General features: G+C 45.8%; 1 protein-coding gene across 2 annotated transcripts; it reads right to left on the bottom strand.

The window, feature by feature from the left end:
- Positions 1-984: 984 nt before the first annotated feature.
- Positions 985-26,658, bottom strand: QRICH1 (glutamine rich 1). 2 transcript variants are annotated; one of them, XM_063164867.1, is made up of 11 exons: positions 26,553-26,651; positions 25,525-25,585; positions 21,714-22,043; positions 13,419-14,435; positions 10,982-11,159; positions 10,236-10,390; positions 9,356-9,470; positions 7,923-8,031; positions 7,425-7,576; positions 6,645-6,735; positions 985-5,875 (listed from the first exon to the last, which is right to left on the bottom strand). In XM_063164867.1, the coding sequence occupies exons 3-11, from the start codon at positions 22,020-22,022 to the stop codon at positions 5,683-5,685; spliced, it is 2,319 nt and encodes a 772-aa protein (XP_063020937.1). In that variant the 5' UTR covers positions 22,023-22,043; positions 25,525-25,585; positions 26,553-26,651; the 3' UTR covers positions 985-5,682. The 2 variants fall into 2 exon arrangements, with proteins under 2 accessions (XP_063020937.1, XP_063020938.1); XM_063164868.1 differs by lacking the exon at positions 25,525-25,585 and having other exon boundaries at positions 26,553-26,658.
- Positions 26,659-27,107: the final 449 nt, after the last annotated feature.

The following is a 27,107-nucleotide window of genomic DNA, read 5'->3' as shown; positions in this document are numbered from 1 at the left end:
AAGTCAAGAGGCAGCAGCGAGGCCAGTCTTGCACCTTAAAGGGGAATGAAAGGCAGAGAGGCAGCAGCCTCACCAGAGAGAATCCAAGGTGATCCCAGCTAGGCATCAGCCCCCTCTTCCCAAAGCCACCAGGCCAGGCTGTACAAACAAGCAGTGTGAAGAGGACAGCTGCACACTGGGGATGGGGTGTAGCACCTTCAGATCTGTGCCACAGACTGGGGCTGGAAGGAGGATTTTGGAGAAGAGCAGGGGGACTGTGCCAGGAGGAGCAGAACAGGCACAAACACAGATCTGCCTCAGAGGAGCCTTACAGGACATAGCAGTTGGCTTTTTCCAGGATGAGATGTTCCCATCCCTGCAGTTCCATTTGAGCATCAGGAAAAGTTCCTGTACTGCAGGTTACTGAACAACTTCCTCCTCTTGGTTTACTTGTTGTGACATTCCAGACTCAGCCTCAGAGCACAAGGGACATGAGGACAACCACACCCCTTCTGAGCAGCTCCCCAGAACACCCTGCCCAAGGCAACCCCCTGTCTAACACTAACTAGTTCAGGGACTAAAGTACAGTGCAGTGCTCCTGTGCCTACAGCTCCCTGCTGCAGAAGGTTAATTCCTTGTTCAAAGATCAGAAAGCAGCTTCAAGAAACGTGTTCCTCATGTTGCCCTGTAGGACACAGGAAGTGAACAGAGATCAGAAAGCGCTGCCTGCCAAGGACACGCACCCTCGAGTCAGCATCACCTGTCACAGGATCAGCACAACAGGAGGCATCGTGCCAGACCAAGATCAGCATGACAGGTCTCTCTACCCTTATTTTAAAAAAGAACAGGCTAACAAAGGTTTGCTGAGCCTACCTGGGAGGGACACACAGATCTGAGCTGTTGTGCTACAGGCACGGGCACAGCAGTAAACAGGCGTGTTGGCTTCTGTTCCAACAGAAACATCAGGCAAAGTTTAATGATTCTCAAACAGACTACAACAAAGGCTGCAGGGAAAAACATTTTATTTCCAAGCAGATTACAAAGAGCAGAGAATATAAGAGTAAAATTAAATTAAAAAAATAGTTGAGTGCATCTCTTTAAAATGATTTGTAGTGTGAGTTACTCACGGGGCAAAGCTACTGGAGAGTTCTGAAGGTCACTTTGCAGGATGCCAATCACATGTGCTGTTTAGACCTGGGTCAACACAGGAGGGACAGACAAGATGTATTTTGCATATAGGCTGCACACTCATTATCAAGCGAGGTTTTGGGCTGCAACTGGACCCTGCCTTTTTGAGACATCCCCTCCACCTCATTCTCTCCTGCAGTTCCCTCAAGCTCTAGACATGGTTTATTGCTGCTGTAAGTGGGTTTAATCTGCCTTCCCGTTCTGCTGAGTTCCAACGCCAAAGGAGAAGCAGGCAAACGTGTCTGCCATGCACAAGGTTACAGGGAACGTGACTGCAGCGTCAGAGCAGAGCTTCAGCCACGAGTAAAGGAAACCGACAAGTAGGGACACAGCAATCGCTTCAGAGATTTGGGGGAAGCATGGCAGCAAGACTTGTGGAAGAATTGAGATGTTCCTTAAGGTAGGAAGAGGTATAAGCAAGAAGGGCTCTTTCTTAAGCATTGGCACCAACAAGACAGAAGAGGCTGAATCATCAGGATAAGGTGCATTCCCTGTAATGTTTGAGAGGAGCAGCTCCAGCAATAGGATGGGGAGAAAAGCCCCATATAGGGTGGAAGACAGTTGATATCCCACTTTAAGAGTGATTTAGGAGTCCAAGCGCTAACTCCAAGTCAGTCAGTATTAAACTTGGGTAAGAACATGGTATGGCTGGACAGCTGCACAGCCATTCAGTGTCCAGCAGCACTCAGTCCAGCAAGAGGATGAGAAACTACAGTACCAGCAATCCTCCACCCCCTGTACACTCAGGGGGCTCTTTTCTACCATTTCTGGATCTGCTCTTATCACAGCATAGCAATATTCCAGGCCTCATCCCTTCTATGTATGCCAAGGCAGACAGTAGCCCTGATGCTGCTGAGAACAAGACTGTCTTAATTTCTGCCCTAGCAGCAACAGTGCAGAAGAGGATTCTTATTTAGAAATCAGATTAAGTCTTTTTGTATTGTCCAAGGCAGAACAGATCAGGAACTACTTCAGATCTTGTGACCCCTCTGAAATCTAGACCTCTAGGGGAGAGGCAGCCAACAGGTGAGAGCCCTATGAAGTTCTTAGACCATTCCCTTTATACACTGCTTTAGACAGGAGTGAAGAACCACTCCCTAGTCTGCTCTCCACTGCTTCAGCCATTACCACTTAAAGAGGAAATGCTTGACCTCTTGAAAGCAAATGAAAATCTAATGGTGCTGTGGACACATGTAAGAGGCTACAAGTTCCCTAAAGAAAGCAACACTGTTAAACGTCAAGAGCTTGGACAATACATGAGTCTCATGTCAGAATGTGAGGTGCTTTACAGCAGGCAATCTCTGCTTTCTATGGTTCCTTTCATACCAAAGTGACAAGATGGGGGCACAGTTCAAAATCAACAACACAGGGTCTCTAGCTTGACTTCTCAGCTCTATTTATTTAGAGATGGATGCATTTTGAGCCTGTCTCGTACAAGGCATAGGGCACAGAGAGTTCCTGTCAATATATACACGCATACAAGAGCAGTACAAGCAGTTTGGCACTCTCAGAGCCAAGGGGGAATGCCCTTTAAGCAGCAGTCAAGCTGGTTATAGGAAAGTGTTAAAAAGCTATTTTACATGTTTGACTGGGAACATTTCCCAGAATGTGGACAGCAACCCTAAGCCACAGCACTCTTCTGTGCTACTCTGTGCACGTCTTCCTACAAGCCCCTACAAGGGAGCAGATCATGTTCTTCACTATCAAACAACATAGTATTTATATTCTAGAAATACTGTACCTTTTAAACTATCTCCAGAGAGACAGACTAGAAGCCAGATCCAGGAAAATAATCCTTAAGTCACAGTATATCGATTGTCTCTAAAAATAGGGAATGAAGTGAACACAGTGGACATTCTGATGAGACAGTACAGAACAGTGCAGCAGTCCACTTCTGCATCAGCAGATCCTCTCCTATGTACATGTGGACAATGAGAAAGAAATGGAAACACTCCAGTCCATCAATCATCAGGAGATCTCCACAGCTCACCATGTGCCTAGTTTCCCTGTTCTTAAGCAGTATCCTCCAAGGAGAACTCTTCCCCCTACAAAGACTTGAGATCATCTTGCAGTTAAGAGTAGTAAGGAAAGTGCACAATCTAGAATTTTAAGGTAACATGGAATTCTGTTTCCCCAGAAAGCTCAGCTGAAGTTCCTGTCAATGTGTAGTGTTAAGAGGTGACTCTCAAGGCTGCCCAGTAAAGCAACTTGTACAGTGTGGATTTGGCAGATTATTTAATATCTGCTGTATTTTGATGGAGACAGCCAAGGCAGCAGGATTTCCAACTCTGCTCTGACAATGGGACAAACTGCCCAAAAGAAAGGGAAAGCCACTCTGTGCATGCCTGTTGGGCACACTCTGTGCAGCAGGCACATGCAACTGCTTGGAATAGTGGAGCCTGCCCCAACCATGTCTTCAAAGACTTAAAACAGGGCCAAAGATGGACATGCCAGTCACTGTGATATGGTGAAAGGAACAGAGGTTTCTGACAGCTGAAGCAGTACTGGTGATCCCAAGAGCCACCCTACAATGGGGCAACTGCTGGCTCCCAGCAGACAAACTGAGGTCCCAGTACTTGCTGCCAGCACTACACCCACCCTAAGCACCATCTTCCCAGCTGACCCACTGGGATCTGGGCAGTGATCCCAGGCTGTTTTCCTCTGGCCTCGTTCTGAGGGCAGACACTGAGCTAAGAGCCTAAAACAACAACAGTGCATTGCTACTTCACCTCTCTGCACACACCTACTTGAGCACAGAGTCCTGCAGAGGGAACAAACTGCTCATACTGACACTGACTCAAGCACACCTGCTCCCTCAGAAACACCAACATCAATATGAAGCATCAGGGGCTTGGGAAGTCTCTCTAAGCTGCACACCTCAACACTGCTCACAAGCACAAAGACAGGGAACATTGGCTACTCTCATCAATTTACACTCTTGCACAACCAACAGAGAGGGCAGACCTTCCTTCTCAATACAGATAGGTGCTGGACAACAGAGGCTTCAGGAAAGTTGCTTGCCTGTACACAAGTTTAAGTTCTTTTACTGTAATATATATCTAAATATTTATCTGTGTATTTTGGAACAGGGAAGGGACATGAGGTGGAGAAGCAGGGAAGACAAGTTCAAGAAGCAGAGTAACTTCTCTGCATCCAAGAAGCTGGTGGCACAAGTAACAAGCCTGGCAAGTGATCTCCCATTTCAAGCACAGTTGGCTACCTGCTGGCTTCAAAAGAGCAGACTATTTGTTAATGATATAAAATACAGCAACCATTTAAGATGCAGCAAGGCAAGGCTACAGGGCTGGGGATTATGATCATGAATGATGCCAAAAGCTACACAGCTGTGTTAAAAACTGTGAAAAGGCTGTTAAACAGCAGGAGTAAGCCATATGCTGCTCCTGGAAGGCCTTTTCCCTCCACTACCCCTCCATCATGCTGTTGTTGTGATGCATTTGAAAAGGTGGAAAGAGGGGGATTTGCCTAGGGGTAAAGCCACAGAACATTAGGACAGTCTGATGTGGTCTCACAGATCCCATGTTCCTAGCCTGGCACTGAGCTTCCATCAGCAAGCAGACATTCAGGTCCTTCAACAGAAGTGTATGCCCTTCTACCTTCACAAGTTGTAGGGGTGAAAGAAATCCAGCAGAGTTGAGCTGGAAAGCATGAACAGGGATGAAAACAACCAGTTTGCATACTGATCTTTGTATAATGACCCCCCACCCTCACAGCTCACTCTTCCCCAAATAAAGACACATTGTTCAATGGCATGTTGAAAAGACGTGCTCGTCATTCTTAATAAACAACTAGAGTAAGAATACATAAGAGAAACAGGGTGGTATCTTTATATGATACACAAGTGTATGTTACAAGAATTCCATCAGGCACAGAAGCCTCAAGCTTTAAGGCCTCAATGTTAGGCCAAAAAAGAAGAGTGTGGTAAAGTTTGTACTTTTAACATCTAAAAATGTCACTTAAAGGTCTGAATAGAAATTGTTGTTTTGTTTTTTTTTTTTTTGTATAAATCATAATTGCAGTTCACTCTCTCCTCTTTCTTCCAAGATAACAGCAAATTAATGTCCAAGCACAAGAAAAGAAGATGCCTGCCTCTCCTCCACTGGCTGAGCAGGTCCATCCATCATTCTGTGCCCTCTAGGCTGCACGTGCTCCAAGGAGACAGAGGCCCCAGCCAACCAGGCCAATCCTGTAGTTCGTGTTTTCTACATCATAAAAAAAAAACCCAGAGTCAACCAGCAGCTTTCCACAGCTCCCAGCTTGCAGGGGATATGCAGCCTCCAATGGTTCCAACAGTTTGGTGTGTTGGGTAGGATACACAATGGGTAGGTTTTCCTTTAGATTCTTTTAAAGAGAAGAAGCCTAAAAGGGCTTCATAACTACACCAATAAAAAACCAAAAACTTAGGCATCTCCTTTAGTGTAAAAGTCTGTACAATTTCTCTTTGCTTGTCCCTCCCCCATCACCCTGCCCCACCCCATCTGAGCCACGAAGGATGCCTTAGTGCATGGTGCTGGCATTAGCCACGGCAAGAGCTTCCTGAATCTCTCGTATCACCAGGATGCGGGTGAGCATCTGCTCCATCTGCTCTCTGCTGATCGGCTGGATGGAATACCAGATCGGGCTGTTGGGGGCCACCACTGGCTCCGGGGTCAAGTAAAAGGTGTCATTCCGGCCTTTCACACTCTGGGGGCTGTGAGAGGAAGATCAGAAACAACCAGACTAACAAAATGTGCTGGAACAGAGATAGCACCGCTGTCCTCACCCCAGGCTTCACAAATCCTGACAGTGAACAGCTGGCTGATGACACACACGATGAAGGAACAGAGATACATCTAGGGGTAACATTCATTCTGAAGTTTTAGGATGTGCCAAGGTTAAAAAGCCATGGTGAGGACTACAACAAAGTAGTTTTTATTTCACACTAGTAAGCATAACACACACATGGCTTTAGGGGTCCTGCAGAGTGAAGAAAGGATGGGGCATTTTCACTTTCAGGCTACCTGCAGATCCATCTGTGCAGATGAACCATTACATTAAATTTCAGAATCATCATAATTTAGAGATTAGTCCTTTAAGGCACACTCCAATCTCCATTGCAAGTCCTTATTTTTGTTCAGAAGCTAGTCTGAATAGGACCCTAATCCTACCTTCAGTAATGGATGCTTCCAGATGACTTGCAACTCACAAGCAGAAGAACAAGTTCATGTCAACACAGCAAATGTTCAAGATTAAGAGCAGCCAGTTCACAAATCAGGATTTGTCTTTTAAATACCCCAAAAATTCTATTTACATGCCACCAGAGTTAATCCCACTCTCTCACATCAGCACCCCTCTCCATTTAAGTAAACTTATGGAACACAGAAATTGTGCCAGTGGTATCACAGCAAACTCAGCCAGGCACAGGGTGCAGCTCCCCAGGCACAGAAGACAAGCACCACACACACAATGAGAGCTCTCACCATTTGAAGAGGTAGAAGTCATACAGCTTTATGGGACACCTCAGGGGGTTCTCTGGATTCTCGGTCTGCTCTGCATACATGTCATCTGTAACTACAAACCAGCCCCCCAGAAGTCTGTCAGACACTCTGTGTAAGCACAGCACACCACAGAGCCTCAACACTGCAGCACCTTGTCACCATACAAGAGCTAGCAAGAGACATATGGCTGTTCCAGGGCAGAGGCACCTGGCTATAAAGGCTTAAAAGCATTATGCAGAGCTTGCTATATCCTAAGGCCATAGGAGATCACAACCCATCCATATCCTTCTTTCCACTTCTCCTCAACCAGTGCACCAAATGAGGGAAATATCACTACTGAGACTGCAAAGCCTCAGTTGCATCCTGTGCTTTTAAGAGGATAGATTGTACTTACATAGGAATTCTTATGAGTTCACATGAATCAAGGAAAGAGAAGCCCTCCCAAAGAATTTTCTCCATCTCTTCATAAGCACTTACACCCAATAGTCTCTTTGCCCATAAAAAAAAAAAAAAAAAAACAAACAAAAGTAACAAAAAAATTATCCTTAGTTGTTGATGAGTCCCACATGCCTCGGGCAAGGTATGTCCCCAGGGTTATGATTAGAAGGTACTACCCTCTCTTGGAGAGAATGCATGGAAAACACATACTGCCAGGATCCACTGCAGAGCCTTGGATTCCCTACCTGCAAACATCTCCAAGTTCATCCACTTCTTCAAGCCCAAGTAAGTAAAATATTACCAAAGAAACCTCCTGGACACTACCTTTCTGTCCTGTCTGGTGCATGCCTGGAGCCTTCATGTAGCGGATACTCGTGCTTTTATCCTTGGGATTAGAAGGGTTCTTCTTGGTCTGCCTCAGCACCTTGGAGAAGGCCAGCTTCATGTGCTGGTCTACTGTTTTCAACAGGAAGTATCTGAGCAGCAAGAACAGAACACAGGACATTCAGAGACAAGCAAGGGACACAGTCACAACAGCAAGGTAGTCATCTTTAGTCACCATGAGCAGGCTGCAAACCAGCCACTGGGCTAAGGACTCTTCCAGTAGCAAAGCATACAAAAGCCCCAGGTTCAGTCTGCCCTCTGCTAGCTCACTTCCTTGTTATAGTGCATCTTTGTCTGATGAAGCTACAAGTGGGCTTTGTGTGCAACCACCTGAAACTTGTGATTTTGGCCCATGCAGTGCAGCAGTTTCACACCAATCCTGTTAAGGTCTCTGAAGTTCTTTTATTCCCCAAGACTTCCTAAGACCTGAGTACTTACTTTGTATTAAAAAACATCAGTGTAGTGAGCAAGGTGGAAGGGGAGTGAGCTCCAAGCTGCTTACACTCCCACAGCATCTCTTCTGTTACATGACTGGAGAGGATGTAACCTGCAATAATCAGAGGTCAGCATCATACCAGGGGACAGACACAACATGAGCACAGGCAGCATGTTACAGTCTGTAAATACTGGAGAGCATACAAATCTTGACAGAAGGAGAAAGAAGAGATTCTCACTAATGCCAAGATTCAGTGCTCTGCAAGTAACTTTTTAAATAGCAGGTACAGTTAGGAAACACTTGTACGTATCCATCAACCTCTAGCTGTGGAGAGTATGCTTGTGCAACGTGCCTATACATCCCAGCCCATAGAGGAAAGAATATGCACTTAAAAGCTTTTAATTGTTGGCTTGGCTCCAATGCAGATGCTCTTAATCCAATAATATGTGAGAGCAGGCAGGCCAGTGTAACAAATCAGTTCTTGGCCCTGTGCACAGCTTCAGTGAGCACACAGTGCCAAGTGATGTATTTGGACACGTGAGTAATCCTTTGATTCTCAGATATTTTTTCCCCTTTGTGTAGAAGAAAAATACTACACTCCAAATACACAGATAAACAGAAAGACAGCAGTATGAACTGTGAGGCTTGTGGAATGTCAAAGCACTGATCAAACAGCCAGACTGAAAACAAAAGGATTCCAAAACTCATGGTGCCACTTAGCCACATAGCCTGTAACATCAACTACTTTACTGAACATAAGAATTAACTTCTTCACTCATGTCCAAACATATCAAAGGGAATGAGGCAATGAGAAACCAGGTTTCCATGCTCTGAAAATGCAATTTTTACCTAGTTCTCATACAGTACTATGTCAAAATTTATCTCCTCTGGAACTGCCTCCCCCATCCCTGTTGCCATGATCTCCTAAACATAAGGTTGAGCTGCAACTGACTGCAGCACTGGAGGCTTTATTCACTCATTGTTTTTTCCTTTCACACTCAGTTGGTTCTGCAGACAGTATCCATCTGGCTGCATGGCACTATGACACTGCTGTATTATCTCCCAAAGAAACAATACATATTAGAGGCAGGATGTATTACCACTTCATATGAAGAAACCTGATTCAAATCAAGGATCAGCTCCCTGCCAAGTAAGCCAATCTTATGACACTACAAAGTCCCCACAATGTGCCTTCTGATTGGTGACAAGTGACAGACAAATACTGCTCAATGACAGTCAGGGTTAGAGCCTGACAACTGCAGTAACCCCAGCATTCACTGCAAACATCACTTTTTTCTCCCTGACCAGCATTAGCTAGCCTAGGGATGTTACATACTTCAAAAAGGTTTCCATTCAGACTACATTCATGCTATAGGTTCAGTTTAAACATTCCAAGCTCTAGGAAGTTTTAAAGTTCTTAAACAATAGCCCTTACCAAGAGGTGAAACACGGGGCTGTATGTCCTTAAGAACTTCATGCAGCCATTCAGTGAAGCGAATGTAGTAGAGATCTGAGAAGATGTCATCGACTCGGCCATTTTCAAAGAGATACTGTAAGAGATCACAACAGCCCAGTACAGTGGCAGCAAGTGTGTTCCTCAGAGCTGACCTCATCCTAAGGGCCCACATCCTCAGCTGAGCATTTTACAGCACAGCACTGAAGGCTAACACAGTTTACTAAAGAGTGAGTACTCTTGCACCAAGGCGAATACAGGGTAGGCAATCTCCATTACTATCATGGCAACGCCAGGACAGAAAAAGGAAAAACTATCTTACAAAGTAAAGCTGATTGGACTTCACCTTTTATTTCAGGTGTGTTCACTTCTAGTTATTTCACAAGACTAGTGGATGCTACTTTTTTAGGTTAACAACAAGGATGCTCAATTTCCCTGTTCAAGTGCAGCTCTGTTCCTGCAGCTCTTCCAGACAGCTCATACTTCCCACAGCACATAAAGCTAAGTTCTTGCCTGTTAAAGCTTCAACTAAATTTAAGTCTTGACATTGACAACTTCTTTAAAGTTGTCATCATGCAACCCTTCTCCTCCCGATCAAAAAAAGCAAAATGGATTTATTACTTTCACTGTGATACTGAACTCCATTATTCACAAACTTAACTCATAGACTAAAGCCTTGCTTGCAGTAAGGACAGAAAAGTCATCTCATGTTTTCAAGGTTTTTAAGCAAAGAGATTTTTTTCTTATAAAATTGTTGGTAAGCTTAATAGAAGTCACAGTCTCTATTTTTATAACCAGGAGACCCCCTACACATGCTGACAACAGGGACAGTTCTGCAGCACATGGAGCTGTCCCATCCTACCTTCTGAATACACAGGAAGATGTAGTAGAGCACATCTGGATCATAGGGTTCACCGTCACCATTCCGAGCTTCTCGTGTCATTAAGCACAGGCCATAGTTCAGCTCAGCCACAGCTGAGGAGATGAGATCTTCCTGGAACCTCAGCAGCTGACGCCCTGGAAAAACAAAACAAAGCTATATTATTGAAGTGATAAAGCCATATTATTTCCTACATTTCAGGAAAGATTTCCCATGTCTCCATTCTATCTGGCAGGTCCAGCACTACCTCAATTCTCCCAGTATACTAATGCAAGTTGAAATAAATCCAGACCTTAGGCTGTCAGAAATAATAAAAGATAAAACAGGAAAGAGTTTGATAGGAAGATCCTCTGCCCTACCAAATGTTTGACTATTGCCTTCTTTCACCATGTCCCCAGCGAAATGCTGCCCTGCAGCAACAGCAAACCAGCAACTCCATGACTGTTCTACCAGCCTGGACAGACAGATTTGTCCATCACCACAGCCACGCAGTGCCCTTTTCTATTGCTGTCAGCCCGGGGGCTCAAGAGGGCTCAGCACAGAGCTAATACATGTCCTGTGGCACTGGGAATACACAATAATTAGTACTGCAGAGTAAATTAAATTTAAATTTAGGAACAATCACTGATTAAACAAAAGGGTTTTCCAGAGCAGCACACACGTAACATTTTAGTCACTCCTAATCCTACTTGAAAGGAAACAAAGGCCATATTGTCAACGGCACTTACTTCCAATAGGTGCTAGTCTATTTTGGGCTTCTTTTTCCAGCTCTGCATTCTTGGTCTGTGCCCAGCTTTTCCACACTTCAAGACCTTCTTCTGGCTTCAGAGAGTTTGGAAGTAGAAGTTCAGGTGAAGTCTGTGGCTGCGGCTGTGGTTCAACTTCAGCAACCTGAACGGTTTGAGCCTATGAAAGAAAACCCTCAGTTTATACACACACTTCAACATGCAACAGCTGGACAAAACCCAAGAATCCCACAAAACCTGTAGCCCCAGGATACCAACCTTCTGCAACACTCCCAACAAGAAATTAATCCAAGGAATGCAACTTTTGCTGTTTGACCTGAATTGCTGCTCACAAAAGAATATTCTACACTCCAAAAACTCTTCCAGTTTGAACGGACAGATCCATCTTTTCAGCTCACTTGTCACTCTGAATTGCCACTGAAATCCATCTCACTACAAGAGCAGCCCACAGAGACCACCAGCCCTGAACAGGAAGGTGCCACCAGCTTTACTCACCACTGCTGCTCCACACCTAGACTGCCCTAAGGAAGGTCCTGGGTACAATCACATGCCATACACCACTGCCATCCCTCCCTGTGCAGACTCTCTTCTTTAAGCAGTACATAACAGGCACACATAATAAATGCATTCTGTTCTTAGCATAGTGATAAATAAGATGAATTCATTTGTAAAAGGTATAAAGCAGTAATACTAGAACACAGCATCAAAACATTGATTCAATTTCAATGCAATGTTCTCAAAATATCAAATATTATTAATGGGGACTAGCTATTATTGTGTGAAGAGCGACTGCATGACTTATTACAGACCTAAGGCATCTCCAGACCCTTTGGAAATTTACTTTGCAGTGGGACCTTAGGTCATCAAGAATTTTAATCTCAAACTGAAACTTATTTGTCAGGCAACCAACAGCACCAATCTAAAACCTGCAGCAAGCCCTTCAGCTGCACTCACTCTGCATTCATCACTACAGGTTTTCAATCCCATGCCACAGAATCTCATAACTACCTCAATTAACAGCTTTACAGACCTTAGTCAAACTCTCACTGGTACCCTGAATGTTACAGAAATAGCAATTCTTGTATCAAAGCAGTTTTGCTTTTTCCTTAAGAGCTACTCCAAAAAGCAGCTTTTCCTTTGATACTGCTAAGTATCAATATTAGTGGAAGCTGCTCTCACAGAACTAGAGCCCATGGCATAGGAAAACAGCATCAAGACTTTAAATACCTGTACCTTAGTATAAAAAACCAACAGCTTAAGAGGCAAAGTCTGCAAGAGCCTCAGACTGGAGCCTTCCAACTCGCTCTGGCTGGCTTTTTATTCTCTGCATCAGCTCTTATTAGCTTCTTGCTTCTCAGCCCCTGCAGCTGCAGCAGAGACTGCCTGAGAAGGCCCAGCTTTAATCAAGGCAGATGGTGACTGAGTTGTGAAGCAAAGCCTCTCTGCCTTCACGAGTCCAAGGGTGTCCTGACACCTTGTCTTTGCAGGAGCCAGGACTGAGCCTCTGCTCTCCTCCAGTGCTGCCACATTAATCTCCAGAGAGCTGAAAGCTTTCCAGAGCCAACTCCCTCCATCAGCCCAATCCAAGAGACAGCCTTCTGCCCTAACCTCACAGACACCTCTGTCCAGTGTGAAGGCTGGACATTGGCTGACATGAGTCTGCTGAACTGGCACGTGCTTCTTAACAAACCTGCATTTTTCACAAATAAACCAAAATTGCTGCAACTTGCCCAGATCCCCTAGAAGCACAATGCCACAGGACAGCACAGGGCAGGCAGGCAAATTCTTTCTCAGTTTCACAGTTTTGAGAGGGTCAACTCCCAAAACCATGATGGTTCACCTCTAGTAGCTTTATTGTCCCCCCTAGAGAGAGAGTACCTTCCCCCTGGAATTGTGTATATGTTTAGGGTATTTTATTTTAAATATCTTATGTACTCTAAAGTACATTTGATCCTGGAAGTTTGCTCACAACAAGTCAGATTTCAATACTTTACCCAGGCACCCTATCTGCTGTGGACTCCCACATGCAACACAACACAAAGTAACTGACCATGACTAGTACACATTAGCAAACCTTATTTGGCTGCAATTATCCCTGCCTGTCCACTGCAACAGCTCAGGAAAATACTGCAGATCTCAGAATGCCTGCTATGAAGAGTCTGGCAATCAGTATGTATCTATTAATTTTTAACACTAAGATCAAGACTGTGCTTTCTTTTGGAATGTTTTGAATCCTATAACTATGAACCAACATTATCACATTAAAGTCTTATACCCAAGTGCCCTGTGTCACATTCAGGCTTCTGGGACAGATGCATCTCTGCTTCCCAGACACCAGCTGTCTGCTGGCACACTCCCTCTCCAAAACATTTGTAAGTTGTTAATCACCAACTGAGACTAAGAGGCAGTTTTAACTTACTGAGCAAGTGACTTGTAGCTGCTGCTGCTGCCCCTGCTCTTGTGGTGTGGGCTGCTGCTGTTGCTGCTGTGGGTCCCATATGTGCACTGTCTGTGCTGTATTCTGGTATGTCCCTGCCACAGCCTGCACTGCCACTGGAATGTGGATGTTGCCATTCATAAACTGTGCTGGAAAGATCGAATTAGCAAGAGTCTGCACCACTTCCTCATGAGAGTTCTTCACTACTGAAGTACTTCCCACCATCTTATCCTTGTCATCTTCCAGCTTCACTGTAGCCAGAGTTGTGGGGGAGCCACTGACGTGGACGGCGTTGTAGGCCTCCTGAGGGATGGCAATGTGGGTTATGTTTTGCTGCTGAAGGTCACCACGTGGCTGAGCAGAGTAAACAGGGATGGTCCACGTCTCTCCAGTGGGGCTAGTAATGGTCCCAGTGGCACTGTACAGGTGGGCACTGTCCACTGTTAATAAGTCTGGCCTTAGAGAGACATAACTTTGCTGCTGGCCCTGAGGAATGGCCAGCACTGTGGCAACTGGCTGCCCTGAAATAGCATAGGACACAGTAATAGGCATATCCACTTTGCGCTTCTTCACCGGCTGAAGGACGCTCGCAGAGCTGATCCGCCTCTCTCCCTCGCGTGGGGAGCCTTGTTGGGAAGGTGGGGGTGACAGTGCCCCAACTGTCTGGATCTGGATCTGCTGGCCACCAGTAATGGCCTGTCCTGCCACAAGCTGGGCCTGGATCTGCTGGTGCTGTATGTGCTCCTCCTGTAGCTCTGCAGCCTGGATCTGCTGGGCAGTCTGCACATGCTGCACTTGGATCTGGGCTGCCTGCAGCTGCGACGGGCTGGGGCTCTGAAGAGACTGACTCTGTATTGTCTGGGATGCCTGCTGCTGTGCCTGGCCCTGGATCTGCACCTGCACCTGTATTGGCTGCTCTGAAGCCTGATGGACAGAGAGCTGTGGAGAGAGCTGCTGGGCGGAGACCTGCTGCGGTGACTGCTGGACCTGCACCTGAACCTGCAACGACACCAAGGCACCAGTTAGAGGTCAGCAAACACCAGTGATTCAGCAGAGATGGTCTGTCACTCAAGATCTATGCTCCAGGCCTTTTTATGCTACCTTTTGACTCCATGTATTAATCCATTAGTAAAGATTTCAGGAAAATGAAGCCAAGTTATTCTAGAAGTGCCTGGTTGATAACAGTGATACAGTAGATGTGTTTGCTCAGCATTGCACACGACTCTCAGCAAAGAGAGAACAGCATGTGAGCTACATCTCCACCCTCAAAGCTCTATGGGCTCAAGCCAACAGATTCCATCCTTGGAATCCAAGAGTCTTCAAAACTATTTGCATTGCTAAAATGTTACTTTAGCACAGGTCTTGCAATACCAAGACTTAAAGGTCATTCACATTACACTCACAGGAGCTTGCCTCATTCTTACCATGCTCTAAAGATTGTTCTACTGCTGCCCACCCCAGTCCCAAGATGGCCACAGGATCACTTGCTGGTGACAGGCACTAAGAAATATGGGTAAGTCGAAACCAGCACTTGGCTCTTTCCTCATAAAGCACAGGATTATTACTCTGAAACCTATCATTAATAGTAACCCTACTCAAGTGGGTGCCAACACAGAATGTGGCAAGTTCAACGTCAATCTTTGTCATGCATTAATGGCCTATGCTGCAGCATGTTTTGTAAACTCTAGAAGAATTTCTTTGGCAATGATAATTAAAACCAACCTTTTTTCATTATTTACTTATTCCATTTAATACCAGTTATTGTCCAAACTACTCAGTTTTATTTTCTAGCTCACGCACTTAGACAATGCAGAATAACACTGACAAATCTGTTGACTTGATTCCCAATCAGTTCCTTTTATTTTAGAGGAAAAAAAAAAGAAAAATCACACCCTCTCACATTAATGCTCATTTGTCCAAGGTCTGCCACAATACCTAGCAGCAGTCCAGCAGCACACTGAAAGCCAGCAGTCAAAGGTAGCCCCTAGCACAAATTTCAGGTCCTAACAGCTTCACATCCCTTGTCCAGACACTTCTCCACTTTTCCTCACATTTACAGAGGCAACTTGTTACATCTGCCTTGTCCTAGAAGCGATATCCCAGGTACTCATGACCATCTGTTTCTCTAGGCTTCATTAACACTTCATCTTCAGGGAGGCAGTTAATTACTCAGCACCTCTTTCTGAAGCCAACACGGACTTCTTTAGTTGCAAGACTAAATGTCTTCCTACTCACAGTTCTCTCACCTTTTTCTACCTCACTTCCTGGATCCAGGCAGACTAAAGCAGCATTTGCACAGAGACTGCACACTAGTCTGACAATACCAAAAGGAACTACAATGCAGGCCTGCTGTGCACAAAATCTCACTTCCCAGCATCACTGCTAAGAAGTCCTGAAAAATGTTAAGGACTCATTTACAGCCAATTAAGAGTTGCTAAGGAAAAAACTGGGGTAGCAAAATGCCCCACTGGCAGGCCAGATTTATAAGTCACCTCCTGTTAAGAATTAATAGATTTCCAGGAAGAATAGGATATAGTTCCTTCTGGGAACTCTGGGCAGGATACTGTCATCCAGATGACGTGGTGACTCTAATAATTTCCTGCAAGGTAACAAGAAGCATGTGACCTTATGTCAGCATGACAGCTTAAAAAGCTCCATCAATGAGGGATTTGATCAGGCAGTCAATTGAAAAAGCTGAACTCACCTATGGGATGTTTCCTCAGTTCTATTTGATATTGTTCTGCCCTGCAGCATGAGTATTGCCTTGGGCAAACAGGCCCAAACACGGATACCAGGGAAGGGCTCAGTTTAAGAAAGCCAGTTGTAATCACACCCCTAAGGCAAGAATTCTCCAAAACACTTCACTTTAAAAATCACTAATATGGTCTTTACTATTAATTTAAATCCTTGTTCAGAAGATTACCTGCAAGGCAAAAGCCAAAGATTGAACAAATGACATGTTTTATTGCACTGATATTTTTGGTCTCACACAAGAAACATTTGCTTTATCTGCTATGATTACAGGCTTTACCCTGGTCTGAGACCAGAGGCTGCTTATATTGACCTCATTGTCTAACTTGCTATCTGAGGAAAAAAGGACAAAGAATTACACTCAGCAGCAGCAGACTTTATAAAAGACTCTGTACAAAGGGGAATGTTTTAAATTTACAGGCCAAGACCAACAGGGGACTTTAAATCTTCATTTTATGCTGGAGATTAAAGCAAAAACATGTTATGCTGGCAATTCCTGGGTTACTGCTGCAAGAAAGGAACATGCCAAGTTACCAGTACTGAAATACTATTTATTGCCAAAAGTCTGGATCCAACAGCATGAAGGAATCACCTCCCAGCAGGCTGCCATGACACAGAGAAATGCCTTTTCACCATGAAGTAGCTGGAAGCTGGACCAAGTACCAGCTGCCTAGAAAACCAAAAGTGTCAGCAATCAACTCTGTATGGTAACAGGAGAGCAGAACTAAATTCCCTTAAAGGAAATCTTCTGTCACATCAAACCCAAAAACATACTCTGTCCTGAACTGAGCAAATGCAAAGAGTAAATAAGTAACCCTAGGACCACGAGAATATCTGAAGCCTGGTTGCTAAAACTTTTTTTCCTAAGGTTGATAGAGAAACTTGCAAGTAGGAGTCATAACATGTCTGCTCTGTGTGGATTCTCTGCCCAAAAAGGAATCAGGCTCAGTTGTTTCAGAACAGCAGTTCTCAAACAACTGAGATTTTCTTTGCTTGTTAATTCTTTCATCTGCAGACTGACTGGATTATCTAATATTTCCTAAAACCTAACTCCAAACCATTATATGTAGCTTTTCCTACAGCACCTGACAGGCTCTTAAATGCATCTTTTCACAAAGAGATCTTGGTTTCTGAAACTGTATTTAAACCAGCAAGCAGTAATACAGACCAAGAGCAGATCTCCAGAGCAAGACTGGAGATGTACCAACATGTCCACACTATGCCTTCCAGAAGACTATTTCAAATTTAGTTCTAGTTTGACATCACCAAAACACAAGACTGCATCTCACAGCTTAGATTCATCTGGAGGGAACACCAATGACAGGCTCCAAACCTACAAGAGGTAAGAAGCCTTCAGCAGGTGGCCAACTTGCTGCAGGAATTATGCTCCAAATGCCCCCAGAAGTAATGTGGGTAGATCTCAAACTTCCCACACAAAGTCAAACATTTGGGAAAAAAGTTAATGAGAGCATGAGAAGAGTAATCTCAGTTTTTTATGCCAAATTTAAGGACAGAAGACTTAAAATACACTTTCCTCAACAACAGCCCTAAGCTAAAGCAAGTGCAGCACTAAACAGTGCTAAGCTAAAGCAAGTCCAGCACTAAAAACTAACACTGTAACAAAGAGTTCCCTCTAAAGCCACACCAGAAAGTGTACAAGCAAGTACAAAACAGACTTGCAAAGTGTAAGTGAAGAGTAAGTGAAAAGACTGATCAGTGAAGTAGCAGGAAGTATCAGAACTTGTTATTTAACCACTTTACAGGAAGTCCTTTCTATCCAAGTAAACAAGGGCTACGGGAAGGGTGCGAGTCAGCTTTTCACAACAGCTGCCACACTGACTCTCACTCCAGGCCTTTCCTCTGCTCATTCATCAACATCAGAGAGAGAATTCCATCAGCTAAATTGGGCCCTGGGTGTGTTTAAACAGTTACAATATCAAGATTATGCTGTCAAGCTGTACACTGAGGAGGGATTTAGGTCTAGGACAGTTAAAAGACATGAACCAAGGAAAACCAGCTTACCTCTCCAACAGAAAAGTACTTCCATGTACAAACAGATGCCACCTCTAAAACACCACTCTTGACTATAACCACTCTTTGAATTGTCCCACTCAGCCCTAGCAAATGCTAATTAGTACCTGCTGCTACACTAAAATCATACTGGCATGTTTTACAAACATAACCAAATAGGAACTCTACCTTCAAGCTAAACTTCAGAACTTGTACAGAGGCAAGGGGAAGGCACAGCCATCAGAAGGAAAGATGCATTCTGTGCAGAGCCAGAGATGAGACTTTTTTCTAAGCTATTTAAGGGCATCTTTCCCTGCCTTGTGTCATTAATAATGTCCAGCCTCCTATAAAAGTCTGAAGTCACAGAATAGAGTGAACAGTAAACACATAAGGAATTGAGCAATTAGAAAGGCACAAGTATTAACTGAAAGATATTTTACAAAGGCATTCAACCATTCCCCACACAGTTCTGTGATCTTGCTCACATGTGGCAACCTCCTCTCAAGCCCTGCCCAAGAAAATCTTGCCACCTAGACATCAGAGTGTTCATAAAAAGTTGAAACGGAGGATTTTCTCCACACACACCATGAGCAAAGATGCTTTCTGTCCTCTGATATTCCTTCAGTGAAAGCTTCTTGGGTAAGAGGCACAAGAGGTTCACTGACCTCTACAAAAGTACCATATTTGGGAAGCAAGCAGCACTAAACACCTCAGTGGCATCATCAATTCCAAGGCCTCCATGCACAGCACCAACAAGCAACAATCTCACCAAAAGCAGAGCTGATAAAACACTTCCTTGACTGGAGCAAAACACGGACCCTCCCTGCCACTCCCTGATCCACAACAAGGTATGACAACTTGACATACTCAACTCCTTCTCAAGGTCACTTATGGCACCCCTGTTGTACTGGGTGTGGAAGGAGCTCCAGGACACTTAAACTGTAGCAATGACCAGTGTACATAACCCAACAGTTGCATCCACTCATCCTCTAAAATAAACATTTGCTAAGACTTTTCTGAGCCTTTCAGGCAAGAATACCTTAAGGCGACAACTTCTCCAAAGAGCGAATTTATTGTTCTAAAATAAATAAAAGCAGCAAGCAGTGACACTCTGTCTTTAGTTGTTCACAGCAAGTAAAACCCAGGATGAAACCTGAGCACTATCTCCATGATTGCAAGATCACCAGCAGCACTTTCAACTGTGAGGTCACCTGACTGGTCATAGTGTTAGTCACCCCCAGCAGCACTGTCACACTGCCAGACATAAGCACAGTCACTCACAGGGTCTTCCACTGACTTGCAATTGGATTAGCAAGAACTAAACAGATTACCAATCCAAGTGCCAGGATGACAAGTTTAATCAAAAGTATCAGGATGACAAGTTTAATCAAAAGCTAAGAGGCTTCAGCAGATGACCAAAATTCATCATAACAAAACACAAGCAGTACTTCAGCACAGGGAGCCAGCTGGAGCAGGTGCACTGCCATGGTGGAACACTGTCACTCCCCAGGCACAACAAAATCCAGCTTTACCCAGAAGATGAGCTCTGCCACTGCTGCCACAGTGAACACTAAGTCATGAGTTTAACATAAATTAGGTCTCAATAAGAAATCCTGAAAAACAGAAAAACACTCTTGCAAAGGGGTAAAGACATTCTTCTCCACCCTATTCTCGCAGAAATACTAAGATAATTCTGAGCTAGCTGCTCAAATACACCTGAGTTCTGCTGCACTGCTGACACACAAAAGCTGCAGCCACATCTAGTACCAAATGTGCCACCTAAAGTAAGCAGCAGGGCAGGCAATACAAATAGTAATGATGATCTGTACAGATGGGAAAGCAGGTATCTAAAAGCAGAGGCACATCAAAAACAAGGAGAAGAGAGTAGACAGCATTTTTCAGGAAAATTCTGAAATCCTCATTTTCATGAGAAGCTTTTCATATTCAGGGTGCAGGTCACTCAGTTCCAAAATCAGAAACCGGTCTCTGGCAGCAACTCTATGCTTATTTACAAGAAGGTCAGGTTATTTTTCTCTGGAGCACAAGATATATGACCTCCCTCCCTATCTCTGTTACTAGAAGCCTTGCAAGGGTCAAGCCTGAACATTGGGTAGTTCTGAAATGAGGCAGCAAGAGTGAGAGGGGAAAAAAATTCCTTTTGACTTTTACAGTTTGTCTGGGGCTTTCCACATCTTCAAGGCTGAGGCACTCAAAAGCCAACCCTCCTAGCTCTTCTGCTGAAAAAAACAAACCAAAAAACCACTTTTTCCAGAAAACATACTAGCTGGTAAAACCAAACACACTCTTGATCAGTTTTAACAGCCTCATGCAGAGATCCAAGTCATGCCTGAAAGAGCTCAGGTTTTTGTTCTTCAAAAGCCTTTCAACACAAGTCACTGTAGGGCAACAGGTTACAGAAGTCCCAGTTAAGCATTCATTTATTCAATAGAGAGTAATTGGAGACGAGTCACCAGTGAGGGAGTTTTGTCTTTGCCACAGGATAAAAACACACAAGTGAGCTGTTGACACAAGTCTACTGCACTGCAGCAAGCACACAGCACCTGAACTCCAGGCATTTGTGACTCCATACCCACACTTGTTGTAAAAAAAAAAAAAAAAAAAAAAGGAAAAGAAAGAGCTTGCAGCTTTTCATTCTGCTACAGAAACAAGAAAGATTCATATCTCAAGTGTAGTGTATCAGAATTACAGCTATAGCCAGGGTTCAGCTGTTTAGAAACATATCATAGAAAAACTTTAGTAAATGCCCTGCCACCTATGAACTTATGAACTCTTCAAATTACAAAATGTATCTGAAGACAAAAGCAATTCCCTAAGTTATAAAATTGGTTTTTTTCTCTGATAGTGGATTTGCTTACTTAATACTTAATAAAATACCTAATGTAATACCTACTTAAAAAAACCCAAAACAAAAAAGACAACTCCTTCCACTGTGCAAACATATAATCTACCTTGATGCATATGCATCCTTTAGAATTCCTTTCCAGTATCTTCCCAATTCATATCCTAAAGTTGACTCTCTTGCATTTCCTCCTCACTTAAGAGTCAGTTCAAGAACAATTTTTAGAATGTTCAAGGAAAACTATTTAAAGACTATTGATTTTATTAAGAAAAATAAATCCTTAAGGCAAGCTCCATCCCACAGCCAGCCTGAACAATCAGACAGCCAGAGGGGGCTGGTATTTATAGCAGCTTCAGAGCACAGGGCTCCTGGAGCTGTGTATGTGCCAGAACTGTGACTGTTTCTCCAATAGGTGACACCACTCCATTGCTATGTAAGTGGCTCCTCCTACAGCAGGGCTCCAGGGAGGCACAGGCAAGAGAGAAATTTACCCCCAAATTCCTTAAAGGAAAGGGAAATATTGCTGTTCTATTTGAAGTGAATAAGCCCTGCCCCTTAAGTACTTGTCTGAGGCTTAAGGTTACACAGCACCTCTGGACACTACTCCATCAGCTGGCCAGTCACATATCCATTCAGAGATGATTTCAGATGCTTACCTGCACTTGCTGGGGTTGCTGCACCTGTATCTGCTGCTCTGGCTGAGTTTGTTGCTGGATACTGGTTGTCACAGGACAAGCAAGTTCAAGCAAAGACCCAGCCACCTCTGTGCTGTCCGTGTAAATGCAGTTGCCACCCTGCTGATACACCATTGTGGTGGTGGCTGTCTGTTGGAACTCCTGGAGAGCTTCTGGCCCCTTGGAAGCAAGGGAGTCTAGAAACTCCTTCATCCTGTGCTGGGGGATCGTTCGTGCCTTCACACGGATGTATTCTTCAAAGGAAATGGTGTTCTCCAGAGAATTATTCATATTGCAAGGTCCTCAGGGTTCCTGAAGGAAAGAGAAAGTAAAAGTCTTTAACTACAGCACTTCCTTGATGCAAGGATATTCTCAGCTCCAGTAACTAATCTCTCATACCAAGTACTGTATGAAAACTGGCAAACATGCACAGCCAGATGCCCAGGACAGATGCTTTAGTTTTATGAGGCATTTTGTGCTACTACACATTTCTCAGATTAACCCTTGGCAGCTCAGGGGAGTCTGAATGATACCCAGGTGTGACTCCTCCTCCTCCCAGAGATCACTGCCATGTAAACTCCCCTAGCTCTGTACTTCACCCAGACCAGGCAAGTCCTGTACCAGACAGATCCAGTGGTACATTCCATTTGTTTGCAGCATGCACTGTTAGTGAGAGAGGCTCAGGATCAATATGTGCAGCCCAGCTCTGCAGCCACAGAGGTGGCAAACTGAGCAGTGTGCTCTGTCAGGCCGTGCATTCTATTCTAGGCAGCTGATGGGAAGCACAACAGAGAGCAACAGATGCAGCACTCAGCTCACTGCTGTTAGGACTAGGACAGCCTCATCGATTGGAACACAGCAAGCAAAAGGAGAGCGCTGCAATGGAGATATTTCCTCAAACTGGGAACTACACACATGGAGAAACAGAGCTCTGGAAATGACAAAGGCAACTGCAGCATCAGTTCTTGATGTCCTTTTAATATAGGAAGAGGTTAACAAGAAACATGCCATGTGTGAAGACAATAGAAAGACAAAAAAAGAAGTTAAGATGATCAGGGCGGAAGTGAAAGCAAAGAAGAAAACCACCAGGACCAAAGATAACTCCACCTGAGAACAGACAGCTCTAGGGGATACTCTGACAGCATTCTTCTCTTATTGACTTCTCTTGTTTAAACCCACAAATTGTTTTTGCAGTGAGTATGCTGGTTATTTCTAAGGCAGTAATTAGCCTTGATAGAGCATAAATGCATTTGAGCTATAACATCACCAGATACTGAGACAGTTGTGAAAAGATGTGAAACAGCACAAGATCAGGTCTAGCAGAGGTGATTCAGCACTACTAGATCAAGCTGCATAAAGGAGGAAAAACAGACAGACATCACTATGTACATTATAACTGTAGGTCTAAAGAGAACAGGTACAAAACCAGAGCTTTAGGTATCCTTTCACCATGATTTAACAAAGTAGAACTGAGACAGGGCTATGGCTGAACTTAAGGCTGCAAAAGCCTGTGTGAAAACTGGAGTTAACTCTAGGCCTTCACTGGCACTCAAGTACACTGGAAGTCCAGTGCCAGTTATCACCAAAACCTGGCAGAGCTGAAGCAAACACTAACCCCTCTTCACTGGTATGTGGCAGCAGTACAAACACACAGCTTCTGTTTACATGGAGGTTCATGGCTAGTGCATTGGACCAGGCTCACAAGAGAAAAAGAAATATCAAAGGTAACAGAACACATGAGGTAACTTGTGCTCTATCTATGGTTTCTGAAGTGTTTAAGACATATTTGTTGCTGTATGATATTGCTGTAGAAGATATTCTTAAAATATACAACATGTTTAGGAAAAAACACCAAATAATGGTTTTCACATAGCAAATCCAACAGCTCTGCAAATATCAGCATACAGAAGCTCCTGCAGAGCCCACATCTGGCCAGAACAATCATTCTTTCTGAGACACCAATCTGACATTTTCAAGCCAGCTCTGGGTGACAGAGCCAGTAAGATTACTCACTTTTTCAGGAGCTATCCTAGAGTATCCTGTACCTCTACAGCACATATTGCTAACCCCTTCCCAGGTAACCATATGGCCAGGGTGAAACCAGGGGAGAACAACAATGTTAATGCATCCATAGGGACACAGGACTCAGACAGGACTTACAGCAGGCACACTGAAATGTGTTTTGCATCTAACTGCATGATGCTGCATTATATACTGAGGCTGGAAAACAGATTTTGAGCAATTAACTTGTCCCAGTCTTCTACTTGGAGCTTTCAAGTATTTGCCTTCAGTACCACAGTGAGGCTTTCAGAAGAGAATCATCATTCTCCACGTCCACCCTGAGGTGCACTAGCAGATACAGCTTTGAGAGGGAAGAATAAGCCTCGAGGATGCCATGCTGGGATCCCAGACACGAATGCCACAGATGTTCTTTGACAGCAGGATCCCAGACATAAGTGCCACAGATGCTCCCTGATAGCCAGCTGCTGCTAAACTGGATGGGCTCACCTCTCCCAGGTGCTCCCTTCCTGCTCCTGCATTGGATTTTAGTGTGTCATAACAACTCAGGGAATAGCTATCCACCTTCTGTTAATCTCCTCAAAGGAGAAAGTCAGGAGGTCAGCAGGACCACTGTTCCCAATGGGAGCTGTTAGCCCTCACTTCTACTTTTGAAACCCCAACCCTTCTTTCACAAGCTACATCACTCTCCTGGGTAAGAGACCAGAAGCCACAAGACACCCAGAAGCATAAGCAGCAGAGATCCACCACCAAACAATCACCAACCTCTTCTGAGCACCAAGCAAGCACTGATTTCTTAAATACAAATCTTAAAGCAAGCACTGATTTCTTAAATACAAATCCTTGACCCTGCTCAGCTGGTTCATTTCAATTAGTTCTTGTTAGCATCAAATCAAGAGCCTACTAGGCCAGTCTTCCCCTACTAGTAAATATTCCTCTCTCACAAGCTGTCAGAAGAAATCTCTTTCCTTTCTTCTACCATGGAAAAAAAACCATTTACATTTTCTTCAAGTGACTATACTAAGAGCCACTAAGCTGAGCAGAATTCCAAGTGCCAGGCATGGACCAGAGCCCCACCATGCCATGAGGATCTGCTCCTGCCCCAGAAGAGCAGCAAGATCTTCCTTGGGTTTTCCCTACAGGTGCAGTTACAGACCCTGGAGGAGGTAAAAGTGTCTCCCAGAGTCATTTGTATCAGTTTTAAGGCTGCTTGAGACTATTTAACTAGAAGCACTGAACCACCCAAAACTGCACTTCCCAACACCCCGTGCAGCAGTGGAGGTACCAGGTCCACAGAAAGATTCAGAAATGTAATGCTGCACCCACAGAAATTTTACTTATTAACACTAAACCAACCTGCACTTATGGCAGAAAACCTCTGTAAGGCTCTAGGGTGCATTCAACAGGCTTTTGCTGGGCAACACATACAGCTTGCTGCTGCAGTCACTACTTTTAGTTATTAAAACACAATAATTTGTGCATTCCATTTATCCCACAGACACACACTGGAAACTGCAAACCTCCACCCTCACTGGATTTCAGCAGCATGTTTTTAATATTGCATTTTAAAATTTAAAAAAAGAGCATCCAGGCAATAAGTTTCTCCGATACAGGAAGATAACGCCTCGCTGTGCAGCATAACTGCATTTTTTCAAGAAGTAAGTTCAAGAAATTCTTTGAAGATTATGAGCACATACGGTTAGTTGATAAAACTTAGACTGAGGTTACTGAAAACACACACACAACTTGCAGCATGTGGACAATCTGGACTCACCAGTCACCATGTTGCATGTATTTCTGCTGCTCTTGTCCTGAGCTCTTAGACTTGTAACGTTCTGGAGAAGACAGAACAAAGAAGCCCTTTCCATCCCCAGTTCCTCTTTCTTTATTAAGTCATTTTATTTTTAATATGTATTCCATTAAGAAAAAAAAAATATCAGGAAACAAAGATATGAACATCCACGCAGCTAGCAGCTCCTACTGAGGAATTGCGAGATGCCCAATTTGTAACCATCGTATCCCTCAGCCTGGTGGGACTGAGAGCGACTGTGCGAGCACATCTGTCACAGAGCGCCGTGCGGCGACAGGCGCGGCACGGCGGTAACACCGGAATTACTGGCACACAGAACTTAGAACAAGGCAGCAGCAGCAGTGACCGCATCCAGAGGCGATGCCCCCACCCTCCCCCCGCAGGTGTTCCCGGTGATCCCCGAGAGACGGCCGGGAACGCTACGGACCGCTCGGCCACCCAGCCGAGACGAGGCGAAGCTCCGTATTTAGGCCCTGAGACACCGGCTGCGGCTCAGCCTCGGTCCTGCCCGAGCGGGGACGCGGAGCCCGTGGGGCTTCCCCCGCCCGCGGGGACCCGGCACTGCCCCAGCCGCTCCCGCCGCCTTTGTCTGTCGGCGGGGCGGCCGGGCCGGGCCCGCAGGCGGCGCCGTGACACCGCCTCCCCCGCCCCCCCGGCAGGAGCCATGTCGGGGGCTCCGCGAGGACGGGGCCGCCGAGGGCCGCGCACAGGCCGCGCCCTCCGGTGCCTCGCCGCCCGGGCGGGGGGGGTGACGGGGACGCGCCCGGTGCACGGGGGGGAAGAGCGGGGGGCGCGCCCGCGCGGGCCGGGAAAGCGCGCGCGCGGCAGGCGGGGCCGCCCCCTCCCCCTCCCCGCCGGGCCCGCGCCGCCCCCGGAACCGCCGCCTCCTCCTCCCGCGCCCGAAGGGGGGCCCCACCCAGCCCCGCCGCCGCCGCGCACTACCCCGGCCCGCCGGCCCGGCTGCGCCGCGGCGTGACCCGGCCCCGCCTCACCCCGGCCCTGTCGCCGCCGCTGCCTCGGCCCCGAGTCTTTTCCCCTCACAGCTCCCTGGGCGCCATCTTACATTCAACCCCCTGCAGCCAATCACCGCGCTGCCCCAGCCTCGCGAGAGCGCGGCTCCCAAGGCCCGCGAGAGCTCAGCCCCCAGGCCCGCCCCGCGCCTTAAAGGGGCCTGGCCACGGCGGGGCGCGGGGAGGGTGCGGCCGCTGGGGGGCGCCCTGCGTGGCGGGGCGTGCGGCCGCGGGGACACCGGAACGCGGCGGGGACACGGGGGACAGGGACGGGGACAGGGACAGGGACGGAGCCCGCGCAGTCGGGATACCCGGGGTGCCACCAGCACCGCGTGGCCGTGGAGCGACGCCGGCCGAGAGGCTCCTCGCGGCCGCCCCGCTCCTTCGCGGCATGCGGGTGCCGCCCGGCCCCCATCCCCATGCAGCTCCTGGGGCGAGGCTTCGAGTCGCGCCCGTGTGGGGCCGGACCCGGGGCACGGGCTCCCCGGGAAGGGCGCCGAGGCCTGTAGCGGAGGAGCTGCGCCCTGCCCCGGGCGG

The sequence above is a fragment of the Melospiza melodia genome, chromosome 10 (assembly GCF_035770615.1).
Source record: "Melospiza melodia melodia isolate bMelMel2 chromosome 10, bMelMel2.pri, whole genome shotgun sequence".
Lineage (NCBI taxonomy): Eukaryota > Metazoa > Chordata > Aves > Passeriformes > Passerellidae > Melospiza > Melospiza melodia.
The sequence above is the reverse complement of the archived record's forward strand: the minus strand, read 5'-3'. Positions and strand labels throughout refer to the sequence as shown.

Bases quoted from the DNA above. Each gene is read 5' to 3' on its own strand.
- QRICH1 (XM_063164868.1), bottom strand. From the start codon at position 22,022: ATGAATAATTCTCTGGAGAACACCATTTCCTTTGAAGAATACATCCGT. The intron at 14,436-21,713 runs GTAAGCATCTGA...GTGTCGTTGCAG, and splicing joins AGCAACCCCAGCAAGTGCAG to GTTCAGGTGCAGGTCCAGCA. The intron at 5,876-6,644 runs GTGAGAGCTCTC...TTCCTCTCACAG, and splicing joins GACTTCTACCTCTTCAAATG to CCCCCAGAGTGTGAAAGGCC.